Source organism: Taudactylus pleione, unplaced genomic scaffold (assembly GCF_031769625.1).
Source record: "Taudactylus pleione unplaced genomic scaffold, aTauple2 ptg000130l, whole genome shotgun sequence".
Taxonomy (NCBI): Eukaryota; Metazoa; Chordata; class Amphibia; order Anura; family Myobatrachidae; genus Taudactylus; species Taudactylus pleione.
The window spans coordinates 5,021,348-5,039,351 of NW_028284532.1; the positions used below are offsets into that span (position 1 = coordinate 5,021,348).

Here is an 18,004-nt window from a genome sequence, read left to right on the forward strand (position 1 = left end):
AAAGTGAAAGATAAAATCCAGAACAATATAGAAAACATTGAAAAAGCCACGTTCACATAAAATACACAGAAACAAGCCAGATACACATAAAATACATTTTAAAAACGAAATCCACATAAAATACATTGAAAAAGCCAGAGCCACCTAAAATATGTTTTAAAAACCACATCCACACAAAATACATTTTGAAATCCAGAACCACATAAAATACATTGAAAAAGCAAGATTCACATAATACACACTTCAGCTCCTCCATGTCTCACTCCAGCCCCCTCCCTTGCCATCCCAACCCACATTCATGTGTCATTGCAGCCACCCCCATGCCACTGCAGCGGCCCATCATGTGTCACTCCAGCCACATGAGAGTTATCTCAACAGCCCCACTCTGCCCCCATAAGCATAAAATTCAGGTATCATCCCCCCAGCTCTCAGGCTGCCTTCCCCCCCCCCCCACACTGGCTCTCAGGCAGTAGTGCCCGTTATGCTGTGCCCCCTGTAGTTGTGCCCATTATGCTGTTCCCCCTGTAGTTGTGCCCTATATGCAGTGCACCCTGAAGTTGTGCCCCTTAAGCAATGCCTCCAGTAGTTGTGCCTCTTCTGCAATGCCCCCTGTAGCTGTGCCCATTATGCAATACCCCCCGTAGTTGTGGCCCTTATGCAATGCCCCTGTAGCTGTGCCCATTGTGCAATGCCCCCAGTAGTTGTGCCCCTTCTGCAAAGCTCCCTGTAGTCGTGCCCCCTAAAGTAGTGCCCCCAGTACTAGCTCACCCTCCCCGACCACACCCCTCTAAAGAAACTTACCTGACTTCATGCTGGCACCGCTCCACGCTATCAGGGCTCCCGAGTCCCACCCGTCGCTGCTGCCGCTGCCTGCTAGATCTAACTAGATCCAGCAGGTGCGCAGTCTCCTCACATCGTGGGTGATGTCATGACATCACCTGCACACTACATCACTGGGAACGCTAGCCTCTGAAGCAATCAGAGGCTTCTTTAGCTTCAGAGGCCGGCATTCACAGTTTCAGAGGGAGTCTGCCGAGCTGCGAGCCACATCGGAAAAACAAAAGAGCCGCATGCATGGTTGGCCATCCCTGGACTAGGGGGTAGATTTATAAAAACCTGTTAAGAGGACAGACAGAGTTATTGTTCAAAGAAATCAATCAGATTCAAGCAGGGCCGGACTGGGACTAAAAATAGGCTCTGGCATTTAAAACACACAGGCCAACCTCGCGTCAGCACCTGGCTGCTGGCATATACTCCTCCCCTTACTATTCCTGACTCCTCCCACTTCTTAGTCTATGCTCTTACAAATATAATTATTAGAAGTATATAGTTGGTTCTGTTAGGTAAAGCTGGCACTTCATTGGGGCAGGTCACACATAAAGAAAAGGGAAAACATTTTTCCAAATGACCAAGACCCATCTTAGAAGTTGTACAGGATTAGATAGTGTTCATTTTAGAAATTTTTTAGGGCATGGGATGCTGAACAAAAAGCAAGATACTTCTGCGCACACCAAAGCAGAGCCATAACTATAAATTTTGGTGCCCTGTGTGCAAAAAGAGCATTGGTATCGTCATCCACAACCAAACGAGGGAGAATGCGCGCCAAAAAAAGACAGATGTGGTCTTGCTGGGAAGGGGCATGACCACACAAAAGTATCCCCAATTAAAATGATTCTACACAGTAATGCCCCTTCATCACATTACACCGCACAGTAGTGTCCCTTAGTCACATTACACCGCACAGAAGTGTCCCTTAGTCACATTACACTGCAAAGTAGTGTCCCTTGGTCACATTACTCCTCACAGTAGAGCCCATTCACTTTATACCAAAGAGCCCATTCATGTTATGCCACACCTAACAGTAGAACTCCTTATAAAAATTATGCCACACAGTAGTGCCCCTTAGTTATAACACATTATGCCATGCAGTAGTTGTGCCCTTTATACATGCCACACAGTAATGCCCCTTATAACACTTTATGCCACACAGCTCTCCTCCTGAACCATATCCCTCACAAAGCTCACCCCCTGACACAGCACTCCCACTGATGCAGCTCTCACCAACACAGGTCTCCCTGTGATGCAGCACTCCCCATGAAGTAGCTTTCCCCCTGAAGCATATCCCTCACACAGCTTTCCCCCTGATGCAGCTCTCCCACTGACATAGCACTCCCACTGAAGCGTATTCCTCACACAGCTCTCCCCGACGCAGCACTCCCCCTGACGCAGCTCTCCCACTGACACAGCACTCCCACTGAACAGTATCTCTCACATAGCTCTCCCCGACGCAGCTCTCCCCCTGATGCAGCACTCCACCTGACACAGCTCTCCCTCTGCTGCAGCTCTCCCCGACGCATTTCTCCCCCTGACGCAGCTCTCCCGCTGACACAGCTCTCCCCCGATGCAGCTCTCTCCGATGCAGCACTCCCCCTGACACAGCACTTCCACTGAACCTTATCCCTCACACTGACGCAGCTCCCCCTGATGCAGCAGTCCCCCTGACGCAGCACTCCTCCTGAACCGTATCCCTCACACAGCTCTCCCTCTGATGTAACTCTCCCCCTGACACAGCACTCCCCCTGATGCAGCTCTCCCTGATGCAGCTATCCCCCTGATGCGGCACTCCCCCTGATGCAGTACTCCTACTGAACCTTATCCCTCACACTCCCTCTGAACTGTATCCCTCACACAGCTCTCACCCTGACGCAGCTCTCCCCCTGATGCAGCACTCCCCATGACGCAGCACTCCCCCTGACGCAACACTCCCACTGAAGCGTATCCCTCACACAGATCTCCCCCTGATGTAGCTCTACCACTGACGCAGCACCCCCCTGACGCAACTCTCCCCGACCCAGCAGTCCCCCTGATGTAGCACTCCCCCTGAACCTTATCCCTCACACGGCTCTCCCCTGACTCAGCACTCCCACTGACACAGCACTCCCCCTGAACCGTATCCCTCACACAGCTCTCCCCCTGACACAGCTCTACCCCTGATGCAGCACTCCCCGATGCAGCTCTCCTCCTGAAGCAGCGCTCCACCCTATGGAGATGTCCCCGACACAGCTCTCCCCCTGATGCAGATGTCCCTGACACAGCTCTCCCCCTGATGCAGATGTCCCCAACACAGCTCTCCCCCTGATGCAGATGTCCCTGATACAGCTCTCCCCCTGATGCAGATGTCCCTGACACAGCTCTCCCCCTGATGCAGATGTCCCTGACACAGGTGTCCCTGACACAGCACTCCCCATGACGTAGCTCTCCCCCTGGCTCTCACACAGCATATGTTCCCTCATGTAGCTTTCCCCTCATGCAGCTCTTTCCAACTTACCTCTATCCTGTGCTCCCCATACTGTCCTCAGAATTTCTCCTCCATCGCTTGCTCCCTGTCACTGATATGGGCGTTCAGCGTCCGCCCGGGTGGGTCTGTGTCCGGTCCTCTCACGGCGGCTCCTGGCTCTTCGTGCGGCAGGAGAGACAAACGTGCGATGACGTCACCGCGTAGTCTCATTCCTGCCAGCACAATTGGAGGGGGACCAACGGGGATTGAGGGAGGCGGGCTGAGTGTCTAGCGCTGCACGCCAGACACATATATTGATATTGGAGGTGCGGCGGCGGGTGGCTCGGTGTGCAGCAGGGCAGGCAGGAAGTCTCACTCAATCAGGCAGCCACAGCACTGCCTATACAGAGTGCTGTGGCCATGAACACTGCCGCCATCCGCCTCCCCCCCGCGGCACTGCCTGGAGCGGCCCATCTGGCTATCGGCCCTTCTGGCATTTGCCAGAACTGCCTGATGGTCAGTCCGGCCCTGGCATTTAACTAGTACATTCTATAAAATTTTAGCTAGAATCTGACTGATCAATTAAAAGCTAATCTGCAATCTTCAACAGTATTTCTCAAATCAGGGCCTCAGTGCATCCTACATGGAGCACACGTGTGTTAATCACTGACTGACACATTTAACAAAATCCACAGATGGATAACATACACTGTTCTTGAGGTCAAAATACAAGCTTTTTAGGCAATAAATGGGGGGATTTTGGCCGCCTTTAACAGATTCATCAATCACTCTCTTCATCTAGATAGATCTTTGACCACCTGATACTGTAGACTGAGCAGAATTATAGAGGTGTTGGATATAAGGGACTGTTCTCTTCTCCCTAAAACATTTACTTTCTTTGTATTTTGATTTGCTTTGATTACCTGTATCTGTAACACTTTGATATAGTCTTAAACAGTATTAATCCTTCAGTCATGCCTTTTCCCAATATTAGATATTTTCCCTATTTAACTTTAAATTCTAATAATTATATATGTATATCCTTTAAATAAAATCTATTTATAAAGAAAGATGTCATTGACCAAAACAGAAATATAGTGTACTTTGATGTGGCCATGTTAAAGCATTTTCTTTTATTAAGAACAAAAATACAAAACAAAAACAGAGTTACCCAGAAGTTCATTCACACACAGCTATCCTCTCTCTAGTGGTACAGCTATGACATGTATATGAAGCTGGCCTGGGAGAGAGCACAGTGACCTGGAAATTACAATATAGTGCTCATTCTTGGGCTAGGTTACTCTATATGTGCAGAAGGCACTATGTACTAAAACAAAAAGGATACAACTAGAGGACCTCTTGACAGATCAGATTTAATCACAGACAGTCAATAATTGTTTAATTACAATGCTGGACCTACACTGCTAATTCAGTGGCTTTACCATGCCAATATTCACGAGACTACATAATTCCTCAGCTTGAACATAATAATTTGCTAAAACAAGTATTTCTTAGATGTTTTACTTGTGTTGCCTACAGTACATGCTCTCCATAGCCTTGGAAACTTTTAAAATTCATCAAATAAAAAAGGTACAGAGCCTTTTCAAATGCTCATGTGAGCAAGAGATATCCACGTAGTTTCTGGTGTATAGACCACTATCCCAACATTATATTTTGGTCTTTGAAAGAGAAGAATTGCTAAAAGGAAACAGTTTTTATATATAAAATAGTATTTGCTACAAAAAGAAATCACAAATTCATATTTTATTATTCAATGGTATGTAAAAAATTACCTATATTTAATGCACTTGTTCTAAGTTCATAAAGAATAAATAAATAATTATTTTGGCACTACATGTAAATTATAGAAAAGCTACCGGTCAATGAAACATCTTAATAGTTCATAAAGAACTATAAATATTGTTTTGATGGTTTCAGGAACACTAATTAAAAAACACTTGTAAAGTTAATTTCTTTTTCCATAATCGTCTACACCAACTGTTAAATTATGTTTTTAAAGAAAAGAATATCACTGTATGTGGTGTAGTGGTCTACTGTAAAACAATTGAAGCTATGTATATTTAATGTTTATGTTTCATCAGGGAGGTTTTTGTTCTGTGCTGCATTTTGCATATGGACAGTGATGATTTAGTGAGCTAGGTGAATTATGCCATGAAAACAACAGGAAAAATACTTATAAAAATGGAAATATTCAAATATGACAAGGCATATTTTTGTGCACAGAATAAAATTATACCATTATACAATAGCTTGCTAGAACCTGTAACAGTACTTTCAAACAGTAGATATTTTTTCTTACCACATTGTATAGCTACCCTTGTCAAAAGAAAAGTATATTTGAAATGAGACTCTGTGTAACTGTTTTGAAAAAATTATATAAAAAAAAATCACCCTAATTATATGCTGTTTTAAATTAATATTTTATATATGTGGGCTCCGCAAAAATTTAGAGCAAAAAGTTTACTTTTGAAATATTGATATTTATTGAAGAATTAAAACAAACTGTAACAATTTCACTGAAACCCCTATTAATAATAAGAAAAGCAAAAGCTAAGAAAGCACTAATGTTTTAAATCAAGACTATTGGTTTTCATGAAATATTATCAAGATATCATAGCTTGTTTTATATATAATATATATATGTACTTCTCCACACGCTTCTTCATAACATAATAATAAAATAGCTTATTATTATATTCTGAGCCCAGTGTGTTTATTACGTAAGAAAATTCTAACACGAATATATTTAGAACTTTTTAATTTGCAATATACTCAATATTGGCATTGATCCGTCATGCTGGAATATGTCAGTTGCTCAAGTTGATAAGGTCTCTATGGCTTCAAGAATAAACACTGAAAGAGTACAAGTTAAACCAGAACACAAACATGCATGATAACATCATACAACTGTAATCAAAAGTAAAATAAAATCTAACACATTACTCGAGTAAAAAAAGAGCAAGCAGTTTAGTAGAAAGCCATCCTCAAATAATTATCAATAGATTATAAAAAAAAACACTTGCTGAACAGCTTATATTGTGCACATGTAAGTTACTCCTTTTAATTGTTCTGATGGTTTATTTAGACATTTTGAAGTATGTTTCATAATGAGCCTTTTTTATGTTGCCTAACCCTTACTTTATCTGGAGACAGTTAAACAATATTAATGATGATGATGACCCAAAACAAAAAAACAAACATATTTTGCGAACATTGCTGAAAAATTTCACTGTTTTGTCTTATTTCTGTAGATTAATTTGTGTTCGTCTAAATGTAAATACACACAGATGAAACATTAAATAAATTTTTTACAATTTTAAGTCACCAAAAAAAAAGGAATCAACAATATTTAGTATTTTACACTTTCAATCAGCATGGTAAACTTCCTTGGCAAAGAAGAGGTTAAACTAAGAGTTCTCTCCCCTCCCTTTCCACACACTCCCTTCCTTTACTGACAGAAGGCACTAGGACCCTGTAGGTCTGCACTATAGGCTGTCTGACGTCAGAGGGCTGGACAGAACTGCCAGTCTCCTGTGACCCATCTCCCTGTACCTTAAAGGAAAAATGCTGCTGTCTGTCCCTCCAAGGGCAGGGATCGCCTCTTTCAGCTACACCAGGAGCCATAAGAAGGTAACCCAGCCTAGCGTACTTATCTTGTGCCATCTTACCACCTCTGCACTCACTCATTTACTAACAGGCCCATATCAGCCCTTTAAAATGGTTCACAAATGATTTGTCTGGGAGTCAGTTTACCCTTGTAAAAGAAGTGGGGGGGCTGGGTTCTTGATGTACAGAAAGCTAATGCTAGTGAGTGCCCATACTTCTGTACAAAAGTATGTATACCTTTGTATGTGGCTAATCAGGAAGTGTATACTGTTGCCTTAATCTGAGTGCTGGCTGGGGTTTACAGGCAAAAATTAAAATATAGATTTTTTTTTTTATATGACTATATCTTGCTACTAACACAGCCATGTACACAGGAGCGATGTGGATTGTGCAGTTTGTGGTATGTGGCTCTGTGTGATTATGTAGCTACATGATTTGGAAGTAAGAGAGAGGCACAGAGGAAGGGCATTCACAGGGAGAGAGAGAGGCGCACCCAGAGGCAGGCAGACAGGGAAGAGACACAGAGAGATTTTGTGTGTGTGTGTGTATGTGTGTGTGTAAGAGACAGGCAGCCAGGAAAGAGACAGGCAAAGCAAAGGAAGAGACCGTCAGCTAAGAAAAGACTGTGATAAACAGAAAGATAAAAAGTACAAAATAAAATAGACAAGAAAGGTAAAATGAGCAGACTGGTATGCAGACAGACTCCGAATGGTAACAAAACAAAGTATTGTAAACAAATATAAGTCATACACAAATACTATCTAATCAAATAAGAGTAAAGGGAGGAATTAGACAAAAATGTAGCAATGTATTAGGGAACCTGCGATAGGTAATGTATATGACTTCATATATGGCCAGACAGCAGCCTACTGTTATAGTACTACTAAGCACTATGGGCTGTTCCAGTGGATCTAAAAGATGAGGCTACCTGTTTAACCCTTTCCATCCTGCAACTCCCATGGACATGTCAAACACTGGAGAGATACAGTTAGATATCAGATATTATATAGTATTCATTTTTGCGGGACACTAAATTCAAAGGATGGCAAAGAGCAGTAACTAATATGGTAAATAATGACAGCAGCAATATTACTGTCATAATTATTATAAAGGGGCCTTCGCAGTTGGTTTTCCTTTGTCCACTGGGTGATCCAAATATCTTTAAAAATAATGACAGTAATTAATACTTAAAACATCACAGTGCTCTGTTTTACAGAGATGGAAATATGATGAGGTCAGATAAATAAACAAATTCTAAATTAATTAATGTAGGGTAACTGAAATTGATATTATTATATTATTATTATTAATAATCATCATCATCATTAATCATCATTATTATTATTTAGTGCCTAGGTGTGTGTGTGTGTTTGTGTTTATAACCTGCTGGTCAACATTACAGCCAATTTGGACCAACCAAATCTACAAATTAATGAATATATTTTTCTTAATATATACAATGACTGGGTACATAAAACTCCTTCACACTTACAGTTTGTATCAGCCAGAAAGTATTGTACCAATGAATGCAATATAGCAGAAGCAACCTCTAGTTATTAGTTTAAATAAGCCAATAAATCAACATCCCTGTCATTAAATAACTACTGCCCATTATCATTTACTGATCATTTATAAAAAGTAAAATAGTAAAGTAAAAAGAAACTTTCTAAACAGAAGGATTATATTAAAATCTAAGCACTTAATGATTTCAGCTATTGCAATTTGATATTTTATTATGATTTCTGCAGCTTGCTTAATACCAGTGGTTATGCTACCAGGCCTCTTTAAACCAGACAACCAAAGATCAAAGTATTTCTGTTGATCACTGGCTACAAGAATAAGCGAGGCTAGTGTGACCTACTACTTTTATAAGTTTCAAAAACAAAGTGTTTTTTTTTTTTTTTTTAAAGAAGACTTAAAATCTAAACTAAAAACTATAATGAGAAAATATGTAATGATGAAAACATTTTGAACATATTTTTTGGGTAAATCTTATTTAATGTGATTTTGTATTCTTGTTGTACAAAAAGTGGGTGGAGCTTTCTTTCTAAATATAAATAGAAAGAAACATGTTTTCTTGCCTTAGGTCAAACTAAATAAACAAGAGAGAGAGAGAGAGAGAAAAAAAATACAAACATACAATAAGTAAACTTTTTTGAGTAGTCTGCACATATACAGTAATAGAGGTTTTTTTAAACGGTTTTGTCCAGAAGCTCTTTTGTTAATTACTTTTATGTCATAAACTAATTAAATACATGAAAATATAGATAGTAGTTGAATAGTGAAGAGGGGTTTTGCATAAATAATAAAAGCTAATTCTGTTAATATTACAGGGAGAATTCAATTAGCCGCATATTAGGGTGCATTGCCATTGCACCTGCGTGGAAATGCACCCCCTCACTGCCCGATCTCGCCCCAGACTCGCACTTTTTTGTCTGCAGCCTGTGAATAAACAGCCATATAGCCATACTTATTTGCGCCGTGACAGAACTCGCTGCTAATTTAATGCTCAACCTTAAAATGTGAGGTTATTGTACACAACCCTAAATTTCTTGGCAGCAAAAATTTTGTTCCAAGCCCTGATTTTGTTCCAAGCCCTGATTTTGTTCCTAGCCCTGATTTTGTTCCTAGCCCTTGGTTTTATATTCTTGATATTTCTGCCAGTAACAAATGTTGCAATTGATTTCAATAATAACTGTTCACTGATATATTATTACAGTAGTAGATATAGAAGAGAAGTTGTTTTAGCTGTAGAAGGTGATAGAATAGAAGATAAGTTGTTTTAGCAGTAGAATGTGATAGAATAGAAGAGAAGTTGTAGAAGTGATAGCTGTAGAAGGGACAATGCAGAGTCTGCAACTTAATAATATGATATGATGTGTACAGAATTACAATAACAAGTATGAAATATAATGTAACTGATGATCTGCAGTGACTCTACACATGATACACTGTTTTTTTTAACAGGACTGACATTTCAAAATTATAAAACTACTGTGAGAGTAATAGAAAGGAATGTGACTGGTATAATCTGGCTAGCAAAATGTCACTTTAATGCATAGCACAAAGAGGAGAGTCAGCAGAGTGTTATGTGCTATAAGAAATGGTGCTGGCAGATACACAGTGACCGTGTCGGGCTGGCTCATCGGGATACCAGGGAAATCCTCAGTGGGCCTCACTGCCAAATGGCCCTGCCCCCTTCCCCTATGCCACTACTCTACCTGAACTTCTTTCCTAGATCATTGAGTCTTACCAAATACTGGTGCTCATGGGATATATAGACATAATAATAGAGGGTGAAGAAGGTGGCCGGATGGTCAACTATTTACTTGCTAGTCACGCACTCTGTGAGCTAACCACGTCCCATCTGATGCCTGGCCCTGCTCCACCTTACAATAGCAACACTCCTATGTGCTGTTATAGGACCCTCTCTCTCTCCATATTATATATATATATATATATATATATATATATATATATATATATAGGGAGAGAGAGAGAGAAAGAAAAAGAGAGAGAAACAGAGAGAAAGGGGTGGTCCTATAACTGGGAATAATATGGACCATGAATTGCTCTGCTTTATAGTGTTAATGGAATCATCTCAAATCATTATTTCTTGATTACTAAGATTGTAGAATTACGTGAATCTTAGAGGCATAGATGGCTTTGCCAATAAGGGTAATCATTTCATATTTCCACCATATGGCCTTATTTGTTTTTCCCTGTCTACTCGCCATGTATAAGACTCATATCCTCTTTTTTTCCAGTTATGTTTTTCCTCTGTAGACAGCTCCTCTTATAATCTCCCATCTCCAAAGAGTGCATCTTGGATCCTCATCTCCCCTTCTATCTTTCTGCATAAATATTGCCCCTTGTTTGTGTCGGATGTATCGATCTGTATATATTATAAACTGACTCCCAAATGTGTCTGACTCATATCTGTAGCCTCACGTGCCTCAATGCTTTTGGCATATGTAGGTATGTATAAAGCTGAGTTTTATTATAATTGGTTTCCTGCAATCTGCCAATATGTGTGAACATCAATGAAAACATGCGAAAAAGCGTCTTTAGCAAATGATAAATATGATTCTTTGGCCATATGAAATGTTGTAAATGATGCCATCTGCTTCCATGTACCAGTGACCTCCTACAAGCATTATTATTATCTGTTATTGTGCCACAAATTTCTATAGTGACTATATTATCACATTATTATGACCACCTCCTACATTTGACGTCGGCAGCGCATAGCCCATGAAGTATGTCACGAGCCATGCGCTGGCTTGGTGGGTGTGCGATAGGCCATCTGCACACATATCACTCATTGCTGTCATGGTTAAAATGGGTGATTTATCCAAGTTGCAAACAGGGATGATTATTGGCTTTCGGGCCAAGAGTGGCAGTATTTCCCAAACAACGCAGTTTGTGAACTGTTCGCGTGCTGCTGTGGTGACTGTGTATCGTGACTGGACAAATGGCACCACTGCAAATAACCAATGTGGAAACTGCAAAGCACCACATGCCATTGATGTGAGAGGTGAACCTCGGCTACAAAGGTGCCTGAGGGCCGACGAACATGCTACAGTGGAACAGCTCACAGTCAAAATGAACCTGGGGGACACCAGATGTGTGTCTAAAATGACAGTTCAGTGAACCCTGCTGCATATGGGTCTCCGAAGCAAATGGATGGTCACTGCACCTATGCTAACGGAGGTGCATCGGCAGAAAAGGCTTACATTTTCACTCCTGTATCGGAATTGGACTTGCGCTAATTGGCAAAGGGTTGCCTTCTTCGATGACTCATGTTTTCTGCTTCATCGCACGGATGGACCTTGGCATGTCAGACGAGAAACATCGGAGAACAAACACCCTGCAACCATTGTTGTGTTTGCTCTATGGATACTCCACCACTCACCCTTCAGCAGCTGTGGGATGTACTGCAGTCAGCATGGCTCCAGATCACTGTGCCAACTTACCAGCACCTTATTGAGTCACTCCCAGCACCTTATTGAGTCACTGCTGTCCGTGCTGCACACTGCGGTTACTCTGGCTATTAGCTGGTGGTCACAATAATGTGACTCAACTGTATATATATATATACATATATATTTATATATATATACATACACACACATACACATAATTCAGGGGCATATTAAGAGAGGAGCGGGCCCGTGTTCATTCCCTGTCCGAGGCCCCCTCCTCTCTCCCCGCGACTGCAGCATCACTAGACTCTGGGCACTAGAGTGTGCCCAGAGTCTACTGCGCATGCACAGATCACCGGGGAAATGGTACGGCCGCCATTTTGTGCAGGCCTGAGACACCCAACGCGGGTGTCTCAGTGTGGGTGCATGGTGTGTGGTGCGGGCCTCCCCTGGACCCAGGGGCCCGTGTACACCACATACCCTGCACCCATTATAGATACACCCCGGACATCATAACAGTGTGCAGATTACACAATTACATAGAGAAACAAAGTTAAGGGGACCCTGCTCACAATACAGTAGTTTAAAATCTAGAGGATTATCTCTCTGTCTAGGCATTTATTTCTTTAAGAAGAGCATTTCTGATCAACATAACACTTTATAGAAAGATGAGCTATAGCTTTTCTCCAAGTTCTCCATGTAACCCACCATTGCTATACTTACAATGAGTAGGCTGTGAGAGATTTAAAAGATGTTAGACATGATACCTCGGTTGAAGGCATCCCATCATCATAGTCAGCATCCCATCTTATCAAATTCCTTGTGGCCTAGTCATTGCCACATGCAAAAATTGGGCTTTATAAAGGAGATTAGATTATGATAATGTACAAAGGGCAAGTTTCTTATTTTAAATATATTCACCCTGAGACGAAAATAATGCATATGGAGATTAAAAAATGGATCATTGATCTGTCTATTGAATAGATAACCCGTATACAGACATTTACAGAACCTATGTAAATAATGGGTTTATGCATAGAGGCTGTGCAATATGACAAACACAGCGGAATGGATAAAGTGTGATAGTCAGTGGTATAAGCTCAGTGGAATGTCTGCTAACCAGTGGAGTTCCTTAAGGATCAGTTCTGTGTATATGTTTAATAGATTCATTAGTAATAATACTTGTGGTCTTTTCAACATTAATTGGGCAGCACGGATGGTGTAATGGTTTGCATTACTGCCTCACAGCACTAAGGTGGCAGATTCTATTCCCAACGGGCCTTTACTATGTAGAATTGTATATTCTGTGAGGAACTGATGTGAATGACCCAACATTCTCTGTAAAGCGCTGTGTAATAGGTCTGTGCTATTTAAATAATTGCTATTAAATAAGATTTGTATCAAGGTTGGTATCTCAATGTTAAAACAACTTAATAGCGTTTTTTTTAAAAAATCGAGAAAAGGATTAAAATGTTGGCTTATAGTTAATACATCAAAATGTACAATAATGCAGAATACGATAGGATAGAAGCTGAATTGCCCAGTTCAAGTGTATAGTTGGGTAGATAGAGTTCAGGCAAAGTCAAAGGGTAAGATGTCTGTGGAATGGAATCAGATAAACAGCAGTAACAGTTCACATAGAAGAGGAGGTAGCTAGAGTTCCAGGTGACGTTATTGTTCTTAGGTAGGGATGAACATCGAAAGGCTGGCATCGAATGGTGGAAGGATTTCCGCCATTGTATATTTCTATGCAATAGTTAGTTTCCATAGTTTGCAAGCCATTCAATGGTATGAATTATTGTGATGGTTTGCGCATGCGCAAGAAACCCGTGGCCTAGTGTTTAAATATAGTACTCAATCTCCAACCGTATTCATTTCTGATTGGCTTTGGCCTTCTGAGACAGTGAGAGCAGATCACCATCCATGTTGCCTAGTATTGGCAAGAGACTGTATCTGGGACCGCTCCCAACAAGCAACTGGGCAGCCCTCTTTTAAAATAAAATTAAAAAATAAGGAAACGTTTGGAAGAACATTGTTTGATGGCGGAAAACTGAATGCTGAATGAATGATGTCATAGAATGGAAATAGTACTTCCATCAGAACAAACCACTGATGGTTCACAACCATTGCCTATTGATGGCCAGTCCTACTCTCAGTACAGTATGCTCTAGACAAAGGCATTCCAAATGCTGTGTCTCTAATGGAATCAAAAGTGGAGAGAGCTGGATCGCTACCACCATTGTATCAGACTGAACAGGGACACTGCACATCATACAAACAGGACAGGCTCAGAGTTTCCTCCAGGCCATACTTGCTTGCTTTTTTATTCCTCCCCTTTGGGAGATCTCACAGGGGAGTCCAAGCGAGAAGTCCATGTGCTGTAGTAATGCAATTTTAATAATTGCAGCTCCATCCTCCACTGTACAATGATGTCATTTCTACAATAGCTCAGTAGGTACCAAGGCTACAGATCATATAATCAAGTTCCCGTCTTCTCTCCCAGAAGTCCCTGCAATCCAGGAGCTTCCATGCATTTGGGATAGTAGCTAGTAGGCAACTATGCCTCAGGCCAAACATGCTTTACCGATTCATGAGAGACAGGATTCAGGACCATATATCATGACACTCTAAGAATTCCCAGTAATGTAGATTAAGCAACTAACACTTTCATTTCACTAATATCTATTGCTTTTATCCTCTGAAATGTGATGAATACATATTAAGTATTTGTTTACGCTGAAAATGTAATGCTATCATTCTGATAGGCAAATATTATAGTCAGTATTTAGTTAATTTCCTTAGTCACATATTTGTTGTTGACAGATGATAGTTGAGTATGATATCTAATTCTCAGGTTTTCAGTGTGAGTGACATTCCATTATTAAATGGCAATATTTAGTAGCTATAACTACATGTGTGGTATTAGTGTCACCATTGACTAAAGAGAATTTAAATGTTTTTGTCAGGCAGTGTAAATTAGTTTCCTACACATATCCATGTTCATGTTTTACTGCCTATTTAAGGCCAAATAAAAGGGAAATAAATATGATATATTATACACTATTTGTAAAGTCACAGAGCTGATTCTGCAGCCAAGGTCAGCACAGCGACCCTAACAACAGATGTTTGATAATGAAATTATACCTGGGCAGCCATTTTGTAGGCTAAAATAACATTAATATAAATACATCAACTCACTAGGAGACAGTGACATCACTCATGAGGATTGGTTTAATATTGGTAAAGCGCAACCTATTTAGAAATGTAATTATTTTTCCTACAGTATTTACACATAGTTTGTGAATTTAAAACATTGTGTGCACTTGCTGAACAGATTTAGTATTATTAGAAGCCATTGTGATGACTGCATGAGTTGTATGGGTATATATATTTAGCTATATAAATAATAATGCTTAAATGGTGAAATAGCATTACCATCACAGCTACAACCACTGATTTTCTATGTAGTCTCATTATATCATGTTGCAAACTGTCTAGCTGTGAAGTTACTTGCATGATGCAACTTGCTCTTAAAATGGCACAAAAAGCCTTTTATACGATAAACTGCATGTTCCTACTGGATTATGCATCTACCCACTTTTAGATGCTTACAATGGCTTGTACATATCCAAAAAATATTGGGAACAAAGAGATAGGGCCAGCTCCAGGTCTACTAGCACCCTGTGTCTAGCACACTAGCTGTCTTTAGAGCACACCCCCATAGTTAAAATCCCGCCCCCCCAGTAGTGCTGTAGAGCTCCTGTTAATAGTATATCCCCACAGTACTGACGCTATTAGTAATATGCACCCACAGTACTGTCCCTGTTAATAATATGCACCCACAGTACTGTCCCTGTTAATAATATGCACCCACAGTAGTGCCCCAGTTACTGAAATGCCCCTACAGTAGTGCCCCTGTTAATGATATGCCCCACAGTAGTGCCCCAGTTAATTATATGCCCCAACAGGGGTGCCACAGTTAATAATATGCTCCCACAGTAGTGTCCAAGTTAATATGCTAACAGTAGTGCTTCAATTAATATGCCCCCAAACTGTAGTGCCCCATATGTGCCCACTCTTGTAGTGCTCCATATGCTCCTACTCCATACTTGCCTACCTTTATATTTGTGTTCCCGGGAGATGCCCGGGTAAGACAAGTAGGAGGGTGGAGACGAGGGGTGGGGCCTGACGATTCACGTCATTAAGCCCCGTCCCCTCATCAAATTGAAATAGGGGGCGGTGCCAAATAAAGTAAATCATGCAGAATTGCGTCATTAAGCCCCGTCCCCTGCACGGAGACCTGCGATCACCGTGGAAATTCTCCCCATTATCCCCATTTCACTAGGAAGTGAGCAGAATGCGGGAGAAGTGCCTACCCTTCCGGGGGTGCGGGGGCGATATCCGAAAAATTGGGAGCCTCCCACAAATTCTGGGAGGGTAGGCATGTATGTCTTACTCTTGTAGTGGCCAACATACCCCCACTCTCGTAGTGCCCCATACTGTATGTCCCTACTCTATAAGTAATGATTAGCATTACTGCCTCACAGCACTGAGGTCATGGGTTCGATACCCACTACGGTCCTACCTGTGTGGAGTTTGTATATTCTCCCTGTGCTTGCGTGGGTTTCCTCCAGGTACTCCGGTTTCCTCCCACACTCCAAAAATATACTGGTAGGTTAATTGGCTCCCAACAAAATTACCCCTAATGTGTGTGTGTGAGCATGTGGTAGGGAACATAGATTGTAAGCTCCACTGGGGCAGGGACGGATGTGAATGGCCAAATATTCTCTGCAAAGCGCTGTGGAATATATGTGTGCGCTATATAAATAACTGGTAATAATAATAATAAGTGCCCTATATGCCATTGCCCCCACAGTAGAATGTTAGTTATTTAAAACAAGTACAGTAAGCTTTTCGAGTCCCCAAGCAAGGCAAAATGGCAGACATACCAGTTTTGCCAACGGAGTACATCCAAAAGGCAGGCTAGCGGTGGTGGGTGTCTTGCTGGCATTGCAGCTGCTAAATTGTCCCTGTGATTAGGGAAACACTGTAGAAGAACAAAAGTTCCTTCCTCTACTGGGGAGTAGTTCTGCGCCATATGACCCTGATGTACAGTATTCAGTGCAGCCCATGTGGCCCACTACAGAACGTCATTAGTTGGGGTGGGTCAGCACTGGGAATGTGTCTGTGGAGGACCGGCCACTGTGCACTACCTGGTGCCTTGGAGTTAGTTGGCGCTATCTATAGTATTGGGCCCCTGTGCAGATGCACTGTTTAAATGGGCCTTGAGCTGGCCCTGTACAGAGAAGTACTGAAGTATACAAATTCATATACATTGTGCATTATTTAAACTCCTGCTTGACCTCAATCTTCACAAATATACAGCTGATAGCTAGTCTGCAGAAACTTCTACGATTTGAGCTGCAGTTTTTTCTACTGTTGCTTTTCTCTCATACGGGCCTATTTATCAATATGGGGCAATAGCCATGATTTTCTATTGTTAACTATCACAGTGATAGGAAAAAATGGTGATAACAGTGCAAGGATTGTGGCAGTAATTTTAACACTGCAATCGATAATAAATAGATTACCCGGCTTATCTTATCACTGGCAGGTAACCCCTTAATAGCTAGTACAGAGCTCACTGGAGATAGGATTTATTGTCGTTTAATAAATAGACTCAATACATTGTGTGTTCAAGCAAGTAAGGACAAAATAAACATTAATACTAATAATTATTATCCTGTATTTATATGGCATCACAAGGGGTCCGCAGCGCTGTACAAGGTACATAGACAGAAACAGCGTGAACAAAACAAGAACAAAGTCACTTACAGTACAGAACATAGCAGGACATGGACATGGTTTATAACATTGCTGCATCATCAGTCATAATACCAAAGGGAAAGGTACCATTGTACGCAGTGGGGAGGAGATGATGGTATAAGTGAGGGACGGCAAAGCAAAAAAGGCAAAAGGGCCCTGCCCGAGAGAGCTTAGTCTACAGGGGAGGGGCAGACAGACACGGGTGACACAGAGGGGAGAGACACAGAGGGGAGAGACAGTGAGCAATGAGCATCTGCACAGAGGGGAGAGACAGTGAGCAATGACCTTTTGCTCCACGGGAGGTTTCTGTCCTCGCTGAGCTCGCTGAGTTAGGATGAGAGCTGGGAGG

General features: G+C 41.5%; 1 protein-coding gene across 2 annotated transcripts in view; it reads left to right on the plus strand.

The window, feature by feature from the left end:
* Positions 1-6,845: 6,845 nt before the first annotated feature.
* Positions 6,846-18,004, plus strand: part of RBMS2 (RNA binding motif single stranded interacting protein 2) — a 108,184-nt gene continuing 97,025 nt past the window's right edge. For both annotated transcript variants that reach the window (XM_088473157.1, XM_088473160.1), the window contains exon 1: positions 6,846-6,928. In XM_088473157.1, coding sequence (XP_088329283.1) covers positions 6,863-6,928 — 66 coding nt within the window. In that variant the 5' untranslated portion in view covers positions 6,846-6,862. The remainder of the gene's footprint in view (positions 6,929-18,004) is intronic.